General features: G+C 40.0%; 1 protein-coding gene and 1 long non-coding RNA gene across 12 annotated transcripts; one reads left to right on the top strand and one right to left on the bottom strand.

The window, feature by feature from the left end:
* The first annotated feature begins 12,230 nt into the window (after positions 1-12,230).
* LOC120655094 lies at positions 12,231-15,106 on the top strand. The gene is made up of 2 exons (XR_005667319.1): positions 12,231-13,692; positions 14,808-15,106. It is a non-coding gene; the product is annotated as an uncharacterized LOC120655094 (long non-coding RNA).
* Positions 15,107-17,047: 1,941 nt separating this feature from the next.
* On the bottom strand, positions 17,048-20,018 carry LOC120655093. 11 transcript variants are annotated; one of them, XR_005667315.1, is made up of 4 exons: positions 19,650-20,016; positions 18,889-19,425; positions 18,211-18,303; positions 17,048-17,298 (listed from the first exon to the last, which is right to left on the bottom strand). XR_005667315.1 is itself a non-coding variant. In XM_039932819.1 (4 exons), exons 1-4 carry the CDS (start codon positions 19,710-19,712, stop codon positions 17,281-17,283), a joined length of 519 nt encoding a protein of 172 aa, XP_039788753.1. In that variant the 5' UTR covers positions 19,713-20,018; the 3' UTR covers positions 17,048-17,280. The 11 variants fall into 11 exon arrangements, 1 of the variants encoding a protein (XP_039788753.1); XR_005667313.1 differs by having other exon boundaries at positions 19,198-19,425; positions 19,650-19,991; XM_039932819.1 differs by having other exon boundaries at positions 19,206-19,425; positions 19,525-20,018.

Here is a 20,018-nt window from a genome sequence, read left to right as displayed (position 1 = left end):
TCCTAATTCCTAACAGAGTGGCAGTTGAGACGTTTGATTTGACTCAGTCTGAAAACGACTTGTTCTATTCTCCACCGGAAATCATCGTCAACTCTGTATGCGAACGTGTTCTTAGATTCCAAATATGCCAAATACTTTGTGTCGGTTTCTCTCGAGACGACAAGTTCAAAGTACTTTCGTGGTGCTGTCACTTTACGTGCATAAAGCGCCAAGTCAGCGCCACAGGCAGCGGATAATGTGGGTTGACTTGCCCGTTCTTTCGACATCGATCGAGTGCGTGGCAGACTGGCAGTTGACTTGTTTTGGTTTCAAGACATCTCCGTTCAGTTTGTGCCTCTCCAGCAAGATGCGTCATCTGGCAAGGATGATAATGATGTACTAGATTGTAGAACTCTACACAGCTGCGTTGACAAAACAAAATGGAAGAACAATGGGCCGGAAGAACAGGAAACCACTGCTCAACCTTTTTTTGTCACTGCACTGCACACGGTTCGGTCGACCCTTTTTTGTTTTCAGGGAGAAGCGAAACACTTGGTTATTGAAGTTTCTTTTTCGCAAAAGGCTTTTGTAATTCGTAGGATGTTTCATGCTTCGTCTTGTTTGCTGACGACACAATGAAGAAATGCAGCCTGGGATGCCGAAATGTCTTGGTACCACAGCTATATGAGAGCAATGGGCCATTAATATTTTGAAGCCCCAAAGAGAGGAGACTGACTGACTTGTACATTTTGGAGCTCAAGTCAACCAGGACACTGAGTTTGGTTGCGTTGCATGCAATTTTCACGGTAATGGTACATGACTTTGAAGCGGTCGCGATGTTGTACGGAGTAGGCTTCTCATTGCAACTCTGCTTTGAGGCATTTGCCTTCGCTTGTTATTTTTTAATACTCCCTCCATTCCAAATTATATGTCATTTCAAGAATCTTGAAGAGTCAAACCATTTCAAAGTTTGACCAAAATTATAGAGAGAAACACAAAAATTTATGACATCAAATAGGTATACTATGAAAATAAAGCTAACAAAAAATCTAATAATACTTAATTGGTATCATAAATATTATTATCTTGTTATATAAATTTGGTCAAACTTGAAAAACTTTGACACTCCAAGATTCTTGGAATGACTTATAATTTGAAACGAATGGAGTATATAATATAATGGTCCATGCTTGACATAGCAGTGTAGCACAACAAATTCGCTTCCGAAAAGTAGCAGCTTGATACTTTGGGTTCTTGAGAATAGCTAGAGGAATCAAAACGAACAGTACCAGGATACGCAGCATATAATATAGCCAGCAGTTTGTACTAGCTCTTAGAGGTGCAAATGTTTGATATTTAGGTGCACCTCCAACCCTCTTTAGTTCAAATATTTGTACTACTCTTTCAAAATAGAATCTTATTTTAAAAAATAGTGCAAATATTTGAACTAAAAAGGGTTTGAGTTGCACCTAAGAGTCACCCATTTGCACCCCGCCCTCACTTGTTTTCCAAACGGTGCCTCCCTCATGGCTCTCGCTGCGTTCATCTCTTGCATCCATCATGCTAGCATAATCCGTTTGATTTTTTGAACTCCAAGTCTGACCCCTCATGTTATTTAAAAAATTTGTGCAAACATAGTCAAGTTTAAATCATTCTTGAAGAACTTTTATTTATAAAGCAAGCTAAAAAAAAGTGGTATTTTGTATAAATTTTTGAATAAGATGAGTGGTTATGCATGCTATGAGGCAGAGTAATAATCACTAGGAAATTTAGGTGTGTGCTCTCGAATAGAGATTTTGTTGGCTATGGCTCGTTGGAGGGGCTAATTAGCCTAACAAGACTCCTTCGCATTTACCACGGCAATTTCTTGCTCCCTGTCTTTCTCTCGAAAGCTCGAGTCAGCCCTAAATGTCTTGCTTAAACGTGAAGAAAGGTACTTTACCAGAGCCCCGTGAATCCAAGATGAATCATCTTCATACACGCTTCAAGTAGCGGTTGGCTAGGGTTTTTTTTTGAAACAATAGCGGTTGCCTTGGTAGCTGGTAAGAATCAACAATTAAGCAGTCTCCGGCTCATGCATCGGCACATTGAAATCGCTGTTGCTGAAATCAGCAAAGGAAGAGGTTCATCGCACGACCTTGTCCCATGGCACCACTTGTGTGAATAATCTCCTGCAGAATCTTCCACACAGTTTTGCTATTGTAGAGTTACTGTATGTCATCATCTCCTCATGACATTTTTCTGATGACTTGCTCAATTCAGTTTTCCCATAAGCAGAGTGGCACTGGGAGTGGGGGAGGCAGTTGGTCACTGACGCCACAGCCCGTGTCATCCTCTGCTTCGCTCATCAGCAAGGCAATGCAGGCGGTTGGTTTGGCAAACTTACTAGACAGAAGATGGAAGACTAGAGCTGATGGAACTTCGCAGTACAACCCGCGGATGACAAGTGTACAAAAAAACAAAAGGATGCAGGAAAAAGGTTTTTAGTACTCCCTCCATTTTGAATCATAGGCTGTTTTGATTATGTTAAAATATATATATTTCTTTTACTATACATCTAGATATATGCTATGTTTAAATACACAATAAATTTAGAAAATTTCAAACGACTTATAATTTGAAACAGAGAGAGTAGAAAGATACATTCTCTTGATACTTGACACATACAACTCAGCCACGCGACATGTCAGCAATATTTTTTTTTGAAGCGGGACATGCCAAAGAGTTGATGAAAACTTGGCCATCTAGGTTCCAAACATTCAAGAATAACCTATGTCGACGCAGCGTTATCTCTATTGCATATATTGGAAAAGCACATAGCAAGTGATTGCAAAAATGTCGCATCACTGGTCATAGTCACAAACAAAATTTAGAGAACCATAGCATATAAGAGTAGGTGGCAACTACTCCCTCCGTTTTAAATTGTAGGTCGTTTTTTTTCAACCCTAAGTTTGACCACTCGTCTTATTTAAAAATTTGTACAAAACATCACTTCTCTTGTTGTGGCTTGCTTTATTAATACAAGTTCTTGAAGAATGGTTTAAATTTGACTATATTTGCATAAATTTTTTGAATAAGACGAGTGGTCAAACTTGGTATAAAAAAAATTAAACGATCTATAATTTGGAACGGAGCGAGAACTAAATTACACTATTCTCTTTTCGCAGGAAAAAAAAGGCATGTGCACACAGACGTGGTCTGGCATGGTACAAATTTTTTACCGGCCCAATTAGAGACATGATCGGGTCCAGTGTTTACCGGGTCCGGCCCATATTTGGTGCTTCTTCCTCCTTTGTCATGATCGCCGGAACCCGATCGTAACGGTCGCGGCCCATCCCCGCCATAGAGGCTACTTGAGATGGCGTCCGAGCTGTCGATCTTGCCATCTATATCGAAGGGTAGGCTGTAGGCACAATTGTAATCTGTAACAAACTATACAGATGCACTACGGACGTGTTATGGATTTCATGTGATTTGCTTGATAATCGGTGCAGCAAATTGGTACCTGAGAGCGTTTAATTTTTTTAGAGAGATCGCGTTTAATTAAGCAGGCTAAACGACCGTTGAAACGAACTATGGTAAAACTGAGATGATTTTGGAACGTGAATTGTCAATATTTGCGCACCTAATTTGGGTTGGCTTTTGCACTTTGATAGCTACTAGCAAATATACTAGTGCGTTGCTACGGTCGAAGAAAAATACATACATTATCGCATTGTAATGCTAAATATGATTAAGCGAGATCGCCAGTCGCCTACATGAGATCAACAATTTTATACTTTTCCACTCTATGTACGGGCTAAGTTGTGACACGTGAGGTATTAATTTTGATATGCATATAGTATAAATTGCCATCTATGACCTTTATCACTGCCATCTATGACTTGTATCACTGCCTTCTATGACCTATATGACAGTGTGATTTTCTATAACCCCCAAACTTGTCTGATTATAGAGAAAATTCGATTCATGCCACCACAACTCCGTGAAATTGGGTTTCTATGATATCTAAATTCAAAATTCAAAGTTTTTCAAAAAATATTCAAAATTGTATCATATGATGCAAAAAAATGATAGTAATCTTGTGGTGAAAACCGTTTGCGAACACGACATCTGAGCGAAATATCGTGAAAAAACCAGTGTGAAAAAACCACCTTTTAGCTCACTCTCTCCCTCTCTCACCTGGCTGGTCACGCATGCAGTGTGTGGAGGGCCTTTGCATACGTCCCATCATCGTCGGTTCATTTCAAACCGGTGGTAATAGGTTGAATGGGCATCACAGCCGTGTCATAAACCAGTGGTGATAGTCAGTTATCACCGCCGGTTCGTAATACGATTTGACGGTGATGCCTATACGACTCAACAGATAATTCTTTTCCCTCATTCCTTCTCTCCCTCTCATTTCTTATAAACTCTCGCGCTCCTCTTTTCACTACCGCACCTCCCTCTCTTCCTCGCCGATGCCACCCAGCCCCCCCTCCTCCGCCGCCTCCCCTTCCCCTCTTTCCGCCGATGCCTCCCATGCCGCATCTCCTTTCTCGTCTCCCCTTTCTTCCTTAGTACCCCCCGCCCCTCCATCTCTCACCAGCAATGGCGTGGGGCCGTGGCGAGGGGCGGCATTAGCAGCAACGCGCTGGCGCGGCGCGATGCAAAGTGAGAGGTGGGTGCCAGCATCAGCGCTGCACGGAGCCATAGATGGGTGGCGGCATGAGCTCCACACACGGGAACTCTTGCTAGGCACAGGAGTTCGAGGTGGGAGCCCGTGGCATGGGGCAGCCGGCTGGTCGGTGATGGGAGCAGAGGCCCCGCAGGGGCGTCAGGCGCCGGCGCGGTGGGCAGAGGCGCATGGGGAGCAGCGATGTTGGGGAACAACACATATTTTTTTTCCTTTTTTTATTTTCTTCATGTGCAACACTACTGGTTTTTACTAATGAGTTAAATCCAGCACCCCTTTAAAATCGGAGGTTATTCAACCGGCGGTGGGGTGCTGGAGTAGTGGTACTGCAGGATCGGCTACGAGGTTATTAGCAATACATGCAACAGGCTCGTTTCCAAGCTATCAGCGGGATCATATGTACAACAAACCCCATAACTTTAACATATATACCCTCTCGCTAAGAGTGCCTAATAATTTGGTGTAATAGCAGTACTACAGAAATCAAATTTTAGGGGTGGCTAAAAATGTATTTTAAGTGACAGATGTGGTACTCGTCCCTAGTTTTCGCAGCTAAAATGCTATTTTAGGGGCCGGTCATAACTAACCTCTACAAATCCAAGTCTAGAAAATAAAAAAAATAAAAAATTGAAAACAGCAAAATAAAGAAGGAAAAAGTATATCAGCAACCACCACTAGCCTTGTAATGTCGAGCTATGATTTTTTTTGATTAAATATGCACACACTTGCATAAATCGGAGGTGATTCAACCGGCTGTGGGGTGCTGGAGTAGTGGTACTGCAGGATCGGCTACGAGCTTATTAGCAATACATGCAACAGACTCGTTTCCAAGCTATCAGCGGGACGGTATGTACAACAAACCCCATATCTTTAACATATATACTCTCTCGCTAAGAGTGCCTAATAATTTGGTGTAATCGAAGTACTACAGAAATCAAATTTTAGAGGTGGCTAAAAATGTATTTTTAGTGACAGATGTGGTACCCGCCCTTAGTTTTCGCAGCTAAAATGCTATTTTAGGGGTGGATCATAACTAACCTCTACAAATCCATGTCTAGAAAATAAAAATATAAATAAATTGAAAACAGCAAAATAAAGAAGAAAAAAGTATATCAGCAACCACCACTAGCCTTCTAATGTCGAGCTACAGTTTTTTTAATGAAATATGCACACACTTGCATCACTCGCTAAGAGTGCCTAATAATTTGGTGTAATCGCAGTAGTACAGGAATCAAATTTTAGGGTGGCTAAAAATATATTTTTAGTAACAGATGTGGTACCCGTCCCTAGTTTTTGCAGCTAAAATGCTATTTTAGAGGCAGGTCATAACTAACCTCTACAAATCCGTCTAGAAAATAAAAAAAATTGAAAACAGCAAAATAAAGAAGAAAAAAGTATATCAGCAACCACCACTAGCCTTCTAATGTCGAGCTACAATTTGTTTTATGAAATATGCACACACTTGCATAAATTGGAGGTGATCCAACCGGCGGTGGGGTGCTGGAGTAGTGGTACTGCAGGATCGGCTACGAGGTTATTAGCAATACATGCAACAGACTCTGTTTCCAAGCTATCAGCAGGATCATATGTACAACAAACCCCCATATCTTTAACATATATACTCTCTCGCTAAGAGTGCCTAATAATTTGGTGTAATCGAAGTACTACATAAATCAAATTTTAGTGGTGGCTAAAAATGTGTTTTTAGTGACAGATGTGGTACCCGCCCTTAGTTTTCGTAGCTAAAATGTTATTTTAGGCGCAGGTCATAACTAACCTCTACAAATCCATGTCTAGAAAATAAAAATATAAAAAATTGAAAACAGCAAAATAAAGAAGAAAAAAGTATATTAGCAATCACCACTAGCCTTCTAATGTCGAGCTACAATTTTTTTGATGAAATATGCACACACTTGCATCACTCGCTAAGAGTGCCTAATAATTTGGTGTAATCGCAGTACTACAGGAAACAAATTTTAGGGGTGACTAAAAATGTATTTTTAGTGACAGATGTGGTATCCATCCCTAGTTTTCGCAGCTAAAATGCTATTTTAGGGGCGGGTCATAACTAACCTCTACAAATCCATGTCTAGAAAATAAAAAATTGAAAACAGCAAAATAAAGAAGAAAAAAGTATATCAGCAACCACCACTAGCCTTCTAATGTCGAGCTACAATTTTTTTTATGAAATATGCACATGCTTGCATCACTTAGGATTCGAACTGCCAACCTCAAACCTTGCGCGTGGGTTCCTTATCACCACACCACACAATCACTTAGGACTCCATGGGTATACTATTCTTTTATATTAACTCTGAAATTGATTTGTAGGGGCGGGTAACACCATCTCTCGACCCTACAAATCCGTTTCTAGGAGCGGATGATGCCACCACCTGCCCCTAAAAATATTTTTCTATTTTATCCAAAAGTTCATTTAAATCTTTACATATAGCAAAACAAATCAAATACACTAGAGTTATTGTGACTATAGAAATATAAAAAATGTCAAATATATTTCAGTGTATATAAAGGTTAAGATCGTGTAAACCTCAAAGTATGAATTCAGTTATATGGGATACTATATAGTTATAGCTATTAGAGAACTTATAATATTTTTTGGACCATTAAATGATTTTAAATGAAAAAATAAACTACAAAGTTTCAGTTCTCATCATTCTCTACAATTTTGATATAAAGTTTGATTTTATCCGAGATAATATAAAAAAATTATGGATTTTTTGCGGGTAAAAATTAAATTATAGATTTTTTGGTACCATTTGTAGGGGCGAGCCATGCCATCAGCCGCCCCTAGAAACGCAACCATTTCTCTGGGCGGGTCAAGGAGTCATCCACCTCTAAAAATATTTTTTAGAGGCGGGTTAAAAGCTGTAATGACCCCACTCTATTTGTAGGAACGAGTTAATTTTTTGACCCGTCTCTAAAATAAGGTGTTGTTATGCTCGTTTGAGTTACACTGGTTATAAGAATGACTTATTTTAATGAACAAGAGTTTCGATATATATATATATATATATATATATATATATATATATATATATATATATATATATATATATATATATATATATATATATATATATATATATATATATATATATATGACCCGTCTATTTAGCACCCCGGTTGTTGAATATTATTCAACACTCCGGCGGAGCGCCCCCCTCCGACGAGAGGTATTTACGGTGGTTTGTTTAGATGGCAGTAAAATACAGTATTGAGTATACATTTAATGTATATTATGGTGGGTCTGTTCAAATTGGCGTGGGTTTGGCGCGGGACAATGTTATTTATTACAGTTTCACTTTTTTGCATGTTTTCTGAGCATTGGTTGACCAATTAATATAGCGCCATCAGTGTTTCATTACCTTTTGAATTTTAAATAGATGTGAATAGTGAGTATAAACTGGTCTGTGTGAAAGTAAAAATCGGTGATGTGTGTGCTTTTAATGCATACTTGGCTCTGGAGCCCTAGTTTGATGTGGGTGTGGTCTGTTTTAATGCAGTTTGACTATCTCGCACGTTAATAGAGTACTCATTGACAAGTAAAAAGGGCGCCATGCACGGATCGTTGCGCGGTGTTCCCGTGAGCAACTCTAGAGTTCTGAGAAATATGCAGATGGAGTATAAAGTGGAATATGTAGAAGTAAAAAGCTATGTTTGAGTTGTGTGGATCCGGGAAAAAGGAATTTTGGTGTATGCAAGTGTATATTCCGTGTTGATGCCTTGTACATATCTGGGTGGAGTATATAGGGCAGATCTATTTAGCTCGCTGTGAGCTATTCAGCACACGCGATGGTGCCTTCGCCCGAGCTCTAGCCAGTCTTCCCTACTGTAAAAGTCAAAGTTTTACATCGCACACCGTAAAAATCTTCTTCCAGTGATATTACGAACCCGTTTTAATGTCTGCTGATCTCCACTATCAGTTACTCGATTCTTCCATTAGAGTGAATTGTAGCCACAAGATTCCCACCACGACTCATGTGATTGGCAAGCATATGTTGACCGATTTTGATCGGAGCTCCAGCCGAGACCAACTTCTGAGGTAGTTGGATCAACGCACGACGCCGCTTTTGATCGAAGCTTCGATGAGCGCTAGTGTTGAAGTTTTTACCCTGTTTTCGGCATACATAGTAAAAATCAGAAAGCGTCATAATTGCGCATTCATTTTAATGCTCTTCAGTTCTACATTTGGAGGTCTACGGTCTGGCGTGTCTGCAGCTCCGACGTTGTTTTAGCCGGAACTCTAGTGAGCACTAGGACAGTAAAAGCCGCTCATTTTCATGTTGTGACCACAAGATGCTTGGACGTTGGAGTGCATGCATGTTTGAGAGAGAGAGAGAGAGAGAGAGAGAGAGAGAGAGAGAGAGAGAGAGAGAGAGAGAGAGAGAGAGAGAGATTGCATCCATGCAAAATTGAAACGTGATCGCAGGATATGCATTTGATCCCTAATTCTCAACGTTGACTAATGTTATTAATTATAGAATGAGAGAATTTAGAGGGAGTTAACACTTGCATGCATATTGGAGAGAGAGAGAGAGAGATTGCATCCATGCAAAATTTAAACGTGATTGCAGGATATGCATTTAATCCCTAATTGGCAACATTGACCAATGTTATTATTTATAGAATGAGAGAATTTAGAGGGAGTTAACACTTGCATGCATTGGAGAGAGAGAGAGAGAGAGAGAGAGAGAGAGAGAGAGAGAGAGAGAGAGAGAGAGAGAGAGAGAGAGAGAGAGAGAGAGAGAGTATGGGATATGCATGCACGGGAAGAATGCTCTTCCAGGTCCTCTACGTATTCTCTAACTGAAGGCAACAAACTAGGCTATGGTCAAGCCAGGAAAAAAGAGTGCAGAAATATTAAAATAAGTAGGATTTGTTTTATGTGCACGGCCAAAATGAGTATTACTTCTTGAGATTACTAGTAGTGAATACCTCTTAGAACTATTTTTGCAAATAACATGATTATTTTAATTGACAATAGGGCTATTTTATTTCAGATATGAAAAGTATATTCCAAATGTTAGGAGAATTTTTTGTCCTTCAAATATCATGTCTATATTTCAACTGACAAGATGGAGAATTTTCTTTTAATGCAGGAGTATTTTCAACTGACCAGAGGAGTATTCTTTTACCAAATGTTAGGAGTTATTTTATTTTGTCTAACGTTCATGTGTATTTTCAGTTGAGTACAGAAGTATTTTTCAAAGGACACAAGTGTTTTGCAAATGACTAAAGTATTTCGATCAACACAACTAACAGGAGTAATTTTCAATTGACAAAGGAAGAATTTTTCAATTGAATGATACTTTGATTTGACAACAAGAATATTTTTACTCCATGATTATTTTCCACCTGATAAAGTGGAGCATTTACAAAATGCTAGGAGTTTTTTTACGACGTGCGAGAAATTAATATCAACAGTTATGTTACTATAGAGGGCGTGAACTTGATTGATGCATTTGATTAAGACAATCACTCCACTTTGATTTCTGGTTATTTCAAATAATATTAATTTAGAAGTAATGTCCAACATCTAGACAAGTAATTTTCTAAGAGAAATTAAGCTCAAAATGGTACATGTGCATGGAATAGACAAAAATACGTTGACAAGTAATTACTTGGAGTAATTTTTCAAAATTCAAGAAGTAAAATTAATTTTGAGATCAAGTTACAAGGGTCCCTGGCACATGCTCAAACTTCCAAGTACTTGTACCATATACTCCAGGCACATTAACTTGATGGTAGTAATTTTAGTACTAGTAAACCATAAACCAAGTTACAAATTATACCCCATATATTCCAAGCACATGAACTGAAAAAATATACTCCAACCATGAACCAAGAATTAGTCATGTAGTCCTGCATAACATGGTTCATAGAAAAAGAAAGTATTGGATCTCAGATCCAGTTATTGATCTTTTACACATCATCAGACCATAAAAATAATAATTCTTGACTTGGGTGATGATGCAGGAATGGCATAACAAAAAGAATGGTCTAGCAGGGGAGAGCATCGTAATAAAACTGCAACCGTCACAGAATGGAAATTTACAAATTTCTTTAGGAAACGTGAGTAGGTCTTTCTACCTAAATGTAGAAATCATATTAACAAATTAAAAGAGTACATGATAGTACAAATTAACAAATTAAAAGAGTACATGATAGTACAAATTAACAAATTAACACCATCAAATACTCCAAAAGGCAACTGGGATTTGATCTCAGATCATGCCAAAAAATAGGAGCACCATGCATGCAAATTCGTAACCTTGCTATTCAATCTCGAATGCAACAAAATCAAATTGTGTTACTTCCTTTCCACTGATTACCAGAAGATCGCTTCTCTGTCCAGGCCTCAAAATGCAGAATGCGACTCCTGCTGGATGAGATGCCAATTATAATTCTATCCCGGTTGCCTTGGTCTACGACGGGGAACCCGTCAGCAACGCCACCAACCTAGGGTCCTCCATGGCGCTGCCGCGGCCTATTGCTACTGCATCCATTTGACCACGACTTGATTGATAGATATTTTTAGGGGATCGTGCTGATCATCTCTACCGGATCTGGGCTACGGCACTTGGAGAAGCCAGATGTGGATGGAGATGGCTGCAATATAGGTTTGAATAGTCGCAAACAGCAATAAGAACAATATCATCAATTTGCGAATGATCGGTTGAACTCGCCACTATGGGACGCATATATAGTTGCTGCTGTCCACCGAATCAGGCAAACTTGTGCTCGCCGAAGAGGGATGCACTGGGAAGGCAGCTGCCCATCGCCGATGAAGTGTAGGCTGTGGCAAGGGGGGTTGCTGGCATCACCAGTCCTGGAGCAGATTGGTTGCTCACCTTGAGTGATGGGGCAGAGAATCTGCATCTTGGCCGTAAAAATAGCGTGAGGGAAAAATAGAGGATTAAAAGAGAGAGAGAAGGGGTCTAACAGTTATATATCGGCTTGGGGAGTAAATTGTTTCCTTTATTTTACAGTAATTAGTTGAGAATTTTATGGACGTGGCATCATACAATAATTATGGGGACAACTATCCTATGGTTACGCTCCACTTATATAGCCTTGGATGGAATTAAAAGTGATTGCTGAGTTTTATGGGAGGCTTTTACTACTATATGGGCTTTCATTTTGGCTAGGGAGTAATTAGAGGCTACAGGTGACATTATGGTTGGTTGGGTTGGCTGTTTGGTGGGTTTTAATTTTTCCTCGCCGGAGTTGTGGATGGCGCCCGGTGAGTAGAATAGTATATATATATATATATATATATATATATATATATATATATATATATATATATATATATATATATATATATATATATACACACACACACACCTATTGTCTATTCAACACCGAGCCAGCGCCACCCAACTCCGACAAGTAAAAGCCACTCAAGTTTTTATTTCCTCCCACCAGCATGTGAAATATTAATGCGTGCAATAAATTGATCAAAATCAATGAAGATAATTTTACTGTCCAAATACTACCTTTTATGGTGGCATGCTGGGACTGGTTTCTGGATAAAACATACTCCATTAATTGCCATTGATTGCTATCGCCTTCTCCTCCCCAATCCCACCCCCGCTCCTACGCACTCGCCCATTCCGGCGGAACCGCTGCTGGAGTTTGACGCCCACCCACCACACTGCGAGACATCCCCTGCACGGCGCCCGCCCATAATCCCCGCTTCGCCGGCAGCAACTTCTCCCATGCCCTACCCCTTGAATGCCATCCCTGGTCCTGGTCCTGCCCTCTCCGCCCCTCACCACCGTAATCGATGCCAGGTGAGGATCTACGCCGGACCCCTACCCCTTCAGGCTGCTGCTCACGAAGGCTGCGATTCCAGGTGAGTACAATCGCTCACTTCCAGGTGAGATCCGACTCGGCATAAGGACGGCGGCGGCCTCTCTTCCAGCCACTGGTTGGAGTTCCTCTGCTCCCTCCTCCCTGCACACAAGGTTAGTTAAATCAAACCAAAACCAAAATTCCATTTCTTCCGTATCCTTAATCAAATGATAAAAATTTTCGGGGGTTGGATTTTCAGCTCAATCTCCACTGCATGTCCTCGGTTCCCAATCTCACATTAATTAATTTTCCCATGTTTTACATTATGAATTTACGATCTAACCATTTCGAGCCAATTAACCAATAGTTGTACTCGCAGCTTTCTTGTAGGATCTAGAGGGCAGAAGCGATGCATTTTTAAGGCAGAAAATAGACCCTTTTCCGTGGTGCAAGCCGTGGTCTAATCCACACGATTCTAGGCAATGCTAGTTGTGTATTGTCAAAGAAATGATTATTTTCTGTCATCCTCTCGTGATACAATGCATATATGAGATAAAAATATGGGTGTTTAGACAGTTTAACCTACAGGCAGATACCATTTATTTTGGTGTTTATTTTACCCTGCTATTTTGGCTCAGACTTGATCATATCACCTAATAGCTAGTTGACTATATAACTTACTCCCGACATGAACGAAACTTACCACAAATTTTAGACTGCGCTGCACCTATTATTCGAGCAGACTGAAGAACTGTCACAAGGAATGTCGCTGTTCATGAAGACTATTATACTGTCTTCTCACCATTTTTGCATTTGTATAAGATTATTCTTTTGAAATCCAATAATTATCCCTTCTGTAAATGGATGTTTACTCTGTGACTCTGTTTGTATATATGAACCCAATTTTTGACAAATTATTCCATGTTTTGTATCATTACTCCTTAGGACTTCAATTATTATTCCTTTGGTCTCCACTGCTTATTCCATGTGTATATGGTCAATTACTCCCTAACTGTGTTTATATGTAGGTATCACATATATGCAATAAAAAATATTGTATTTCAACAATTTCTTTCAACAACAATATCCGCATATCTATTTTTTATTTCTTTGATAAGAGTATCTAGTATTTCGAACCTGTTGCCGTTGATGCATATATTTACGGTTCAGAAAATGAAGCATGTCTCTTGCAAATCCGGCCCGCCATGGAAGAAAAGCAAGTGAGGATCTATGCAGCACGGATACGGATACGGGTATCGGTATCGGAAGGATACGGATACGCGGATACGGCAATTTTCTAAAAAATCCGATACGCGGATACGTTTTACTATTTTTTCAATAAATAAATAATGTCACATATTAAATAATTAATGCATACAGCCACAACCTATAAATAGCCGAACAGGACATCAAATACGCAAATCACAAGTGCAGACTAGTAAACTTCTAGTAGAGATCATCGTAAATCCATAACATAGCAGCCAATCTTCTCTTCCCCACCGCACATTGCCAGTTCATGTAGGACCAAGCAAAAAAAAGAATTTGTAAAAAAAGAGGAAAACAAAAAATATCAACGGAGGCTCGATCCTATACAGGATTCCATGTCCAAAAGTGTCCGGGACCCCATCCAGTCATCCACTCGTTCGTAGAGCATCGCCTCCGCCGCGCTCGTTCCCCATCCCTTCACCACTCGACTCGTTCTCCTTCCCTTCCCCACCCAGCTCACATCCTCGTATAGCCCCCACCGGCCCGTCCACCTCCCCCCTCTCCTGCAGCGAGGGGCAGGCATGAGCGCGGCGGAAGGGAGCAGCAGCAGGCGCACGGGCAGCCGGGGCTGCTGCGGCGCGCGAGCAGCGGGTGCGCGTGGCCGGTGTGGGCGCAGGCGTGGTCGCGGCGGACGGGAGCAGCGTCGGGCGCACGGGCGCAGCGGCGGCCAGCGCGCAGGGCAGGCGTGGTCGCGGCGCACGGTCGCAGGGGGGCGGGGATGGCCTACCCTCCTCCTCTCCGCTGCCTACCCTCCTCCTCTCTGCTCGGCGCGGCCTCCGCCGCCGCCGGATCTCCCCCTGCCCCGCTGCCTACCCTCCTCCTCCTCTCCGCTCAGCGTGGACGGCCATGGGAGGAGCGGAGCAGCACGCCGCCGCGGGCGGACCGAGCGGCGCGCGTGGCCGGCTCGTCGCCGTTGGATACATATCCGTTCGTGAGTTTCTAGCATCACTGTTTAGGGATACGCGGACACGCCGTGGATACGTATCCCGGCCGTATCCCAGGCGTATCCGTGTCGGATACGTATCCGACACGGGATACGCCCCTTCCCTGCCGTATCCGTGTTTCTGAGGTGAGGATGCACCACTGCTAGTTTGGTCATGGTGGAGCACAGAACAGAAGCCAGCTAGCTGGTGATGGATTCATGGTGGAGCTCTCGTGCAAGAGAGCTTATACGCCCTCCACTACCACTGTATTAGTGGGGCATCATCTTTCTAGGAAAAATTGGACAACTGCATTATGTTTGTGCGACCAGCTTGTACATCGCATAAATTTTATTGAATCAAATTACGTGTGATCACTGAGCAGCTAGTGATTTGTGAGATCTGTGACTACATATAATGGATTATTATTGTTGAGTCATCATGAAAATACTATTCTAATGTTTTGAAATTACTTCCTTGCAGTAGCTGAGCATATTACTTCTTTCTGTTTTGAAATTACTTCTTTGAAAAATAAAGATGTAAAAATCATTATAAATATGATGCAGTAAATATGAATTACTTTTTAAATTTGAAATTACTACTCCAAAGACTTACTTCTCAGAATAATTACTGATTTGTGAGATCTGTGACTACATATAATGGATTATTACAATTTGAGTCATCAGGAAAATATTGGTCTAATTTCCAAGACCTGTCACCAACGAACCACTAATTTTCACTTTCACATATTCCACTTTCTACTCCATCTGGATACGGACAAGGCAGCACCAGATAAGTACCTTCTTATGTGATAACACCTCAATTTCCATTTTCAATGGTCAAACGGAAATTTTTTGAATTACTAACCATTCAAAACTGCTTTAATACAATATTGGAGACCATCCGCGTCAATCAAGGGTGTTTAGGGTTTAGGGTTCAATCAAGGGTCGCGGTCCCCATTTAATCCATTCAATATATTCTGTACTGAGATTTTACTCACATGTAACCAAGGCACCGTAATTTTCTCTAATTTTGCTGAACTCGCCGGAGTCAGCCTTGCTCCGCAGTGGGTGTTGAATGTATACATATATACATATATACATATACATATATATATACATACATACATATACATATACATATACATATACATATACATATATATACATATATACACACATATATATACATATATATACATATATACATATATATATACATATACATATACATATATATACACATATACATATACATATATATACACATACATATATATATATATATATATATATATATATATATATACATATATACATACATATATAGATATATACATATATATACATACATATACATATATACATGCATATATACACACACATATATATATATATATATGTACACATATACATATACATATATATACACATACATATATATATATATATATATATATATATATATACATATATACATACATATATACATATATAGATATATACATATATATATATATATACATATACATATATACATGCATATATACACATACATATATATATATATATATATATATATATATATATATATATACATATATACATATATAGATATATACATATATATACATACATATACATATATACATGCATATATACATATATATATATATATACATATATATATATACACACACATATATATATATATACATATATATATACATATATATACATATACACACATATATATACACATATATACATATACACACATATATAGACACATATATACATATACACACATATATAGACACATATATACATATACACATATATATATACATATATATATATATATACATATATATATATATATATATATATATATATATATATATATATATATATGTATATATATATATATGTATATATATATATATATATAGCCTGGGTATGGAATAGTTATTCCATACCCGAGCCCCCTCCGACGCAGAGCGACCGCGCGCACCACACCACCTCGCGCTCGCTTCTCTAGCCCTCTTTTTTTCAGGCCCACCGACGGAGGCCAGTTTGACCGAGAACCATCTCTCCGGAGCGCCGAGAGAAACAACCACCAAATCCTAGCACGACACGCACGCCCACAACGTTTTACTCTCTGAGGGCTGCATGCAAGGCTGATGTCAGCCATATACAAGAAGCCACGAATCAGTTGCCAGGGAAGGAAACAAAATACGTTGCCGCAAGCAAGCATGCGAATGAAAAATTGATTCTTCTTTTCGAAAAAAGTTAATTATTCTTTATTACATACATGGTCTGTTGCATGTGGAACAAGAACAACAATCAAGATCTTCTGTCACCAAATTCACAAGCACAAACAAATAAGGTTATATCGTAATGTTTCTTCAACACATGATGATTAACTTTTATGGTCAAGTATCCAACATTGTACTTGAAATTTCAGATTTCACGGCAACACCTTGATTACATTGCTTTACAGGTACAAAGTTTCCAATAGGTAGTTCTGCAATCAGTACATTTGTACATAAATTTTTGTAGTTGCATCTGAGGTCATGTAGAACTTCAATTAAGATTGTTCCTGTAGCTGCAAGTGGAGGATTCATCCAGACGACCAGACCTGCAGAACCATCCAAGCAAAATTATTGCTACTCATCCTTAAGACTGAAAAAGGTCAAAGACTCAAATTGTTATCCAAACACAGGATAGAGAGAGAAAAGAAATATAGAAAAATGGCGTGAGTGCAACCATTAAAAAAATGCTAGCTTCTACAATGACACATGCACCGAACACCATCTTCTTTGCTAATGTGCAAACTGAAGATAACTAATTTGTTTTTATAAAAATGAGATGATTTAGCTTAGATAGTAACTCTCCATGGTAGCCAAGTTAACTATTAGCCAGCATCTAGAAATGCAGGATGATGACATAGTTTAGATCAAATCTCATATTTTATAGGCAAGAGATGCAGGAGAATAAGGCACCAAATTTTAAGTGTGAAGAGTCAAAAAAATGCACAGAATAAGGAATATGCTCCTGCTGCTGTTAGTGCTTGATGTAGAATGAGGAAATGAACACCTTTTCTTCTAAAGCTTCAGGTTCAGAATCCCAAACAACTCTCTAGTCTCTACTGATTTCGCCAATCCAACATATTTCAAATGCATGTTTTACCACAAAGTCATCAATTTTTTAAGACATTACGCCATCAATTAATATAGCTAATCATGAATTATTCGTTGCACAGATCCAACACAAACCTAAGCCTAAAGGTCAATATACACAGTTTAAAAGAGATAATGAAATGATTTCAGGAAACTAACCAAAGGCTAGTTCATTTAGCAAATAATAGAATTGACAATCTGATCCACCCTTTACTGCAAAACTTAAAATGCTAATTTATAAAAAAATATTAATTCCATGAAAAGAGTAGTTTGCAGAACATATCTAACACAAGAGCCAAGACAAAATGAATGGGAACTGAAGACAGATTGATGACTATGGTGCCAAAATGAATTAGCAGGCAGGAACTTACAAGACTGTCTGAAAGTTTTGCTAGAAAGATGTCCTTGGGATCAGCACCTGTGTTGAGGTCAGAGCCAGTAGAGGTTGAGGGCTTCACAGCACACTGTCAATAACTCGAGTGTGTTCAATGGAGCATCTCAGAAAGAAATTCAGGAACGTGAACTCACATTTGAGCACTCATATATGAACAAAAGTATTTCCATCTCAGAACAAAATCATATTGTGTATCTGAACTCAAATCGGTACTCATACATAAACAAATAAAGTCGTCAATCCATTTTTTAAAAGGACATAAAGCTTAGTTATCTGAATAGGTATTCCCCCACCAACACCCTGTCAGGAAATCAAATAGTTGTAGTAAATTGCTTGGTTCTGGAGACAATCAACAGCAGAACAGAAAGGTATGCATGAAAATTCATGAAATATGAACTCATGAATTTACTATAACATTCAGGTTCTGATGTAATTGATATTTTAGCTTCATGCTACTTTGAACCCAAATCCGGATAAACCACTGACAGCTGTAGACTGTGGTGAGATCGACATAATTACAAATGCTAGTATATTACATGGGTAATTTACCACGGTGTAGCATCAATGAAGGTCTAGTAAATTACAAGAACTATATACTATGCATCCTGTTAATTAACTGTAAGAGCAATAAAGTATTCAAAGATTTATTTGGTACCTAAAATCTGTGCGACCTAGTGCATGAAGGTTATCTGTTCCACAAAGCCTTCATTCTACATCTGAAAAACCAGACTACTTCAAGGATCTACAAAGCCTGAGTGATTTTTTGGACAAATTTACCGTAAGAGAACTGTGATTTTTATGTAGCTAGAAAAACACAAGTATTAAATTATAATGCATTTGCAAGAGTGAAAGGACACTGAAGGCATAGTGATCTGAACAGACAAAATATTTTTCCATAGCACCTATAGGGGAATCATGAACCTCAAAGGTTTATGGCTGGATGCAGCTATTTGCGGCAGCTTACCGTACTACCGTAGGATCCTGCCTCCTCTTCGGGGATGGTGATTGACGGGGCCACCAGTACGAAATACGGCCACTGCAACTCAGCAATGACGCCCTAGGTGGATGGATGCCGCCAGCCGACACAGGGGAACAGATTCGAGGTCGCCGTTGAGACTGGAAGGTGGTCGCATCCGCGAGAGATTTGGACCTTTCCTGATGGCGATTGAAGGCAAGGACTCTCCGCTCCGATCTGCACCCAAAAAATTAAATTGGAAACGAATTAATCAAGATCAAATGAGTAGACACGGATTCTTCTCTCAATCATATCTGGAATTGTGCCAAGGCATACTGCTCCGTATGGTAGCCTCCACTCAATTTGGAGCCAGCTGCAAAACGGGATCTGGGGGTTTTCGAGGTGAACACATGAGCAGAATAGTAGCAGGACGAGGAGAGTGTAGCAGGGAGCTGCCAGACCTGCTGCCCTCCTGCAATACACTTGAGATCCAGCCATGGGTTTGGCTGATGAAGCACCGCCATACCGCCATGCGCGAGGGGAGACGGATCAGCACACGAGAACTAGCGGAGCTGTGGATGCCACAAGAACCACTTGTGGAGGGGACAACGATGGCCAAGGTGGAGCCATGGCGCCGCACCCAGAAAGAGCTCTGTGGGTCAGAGGAGAATCTCCTGAGGGCAACGGCGATGGGATGACGGTGTCGCGGAGCGGCGTGGGGAGGAGGGGAGCGGCGTCGGGAGGAGTGAACGCCATTGGAGGAGGAGAGCGGCTTCGAGAGGAGGGTGCGGCGTCAGGAACGAGAGGAGCAAGCACCGTCGGGAACAGAA

This window comes from Panicum virgatum, chromosome 1N (assembly GCF_016808335.1).
Source record: "Panicum virgatum strain AP13 chromosome 1N, P.virgatum_v5, whole genome shotgun sequence".
NCBI lineage: Eukaryota > Viridiplantae > Streptophyta > Magnoliopsida > Poales > Poaceae > Panicum > Panicum virgatum.
This window is presented reverse-complemented; position numbering and strand designations above follow the sequence as displayed.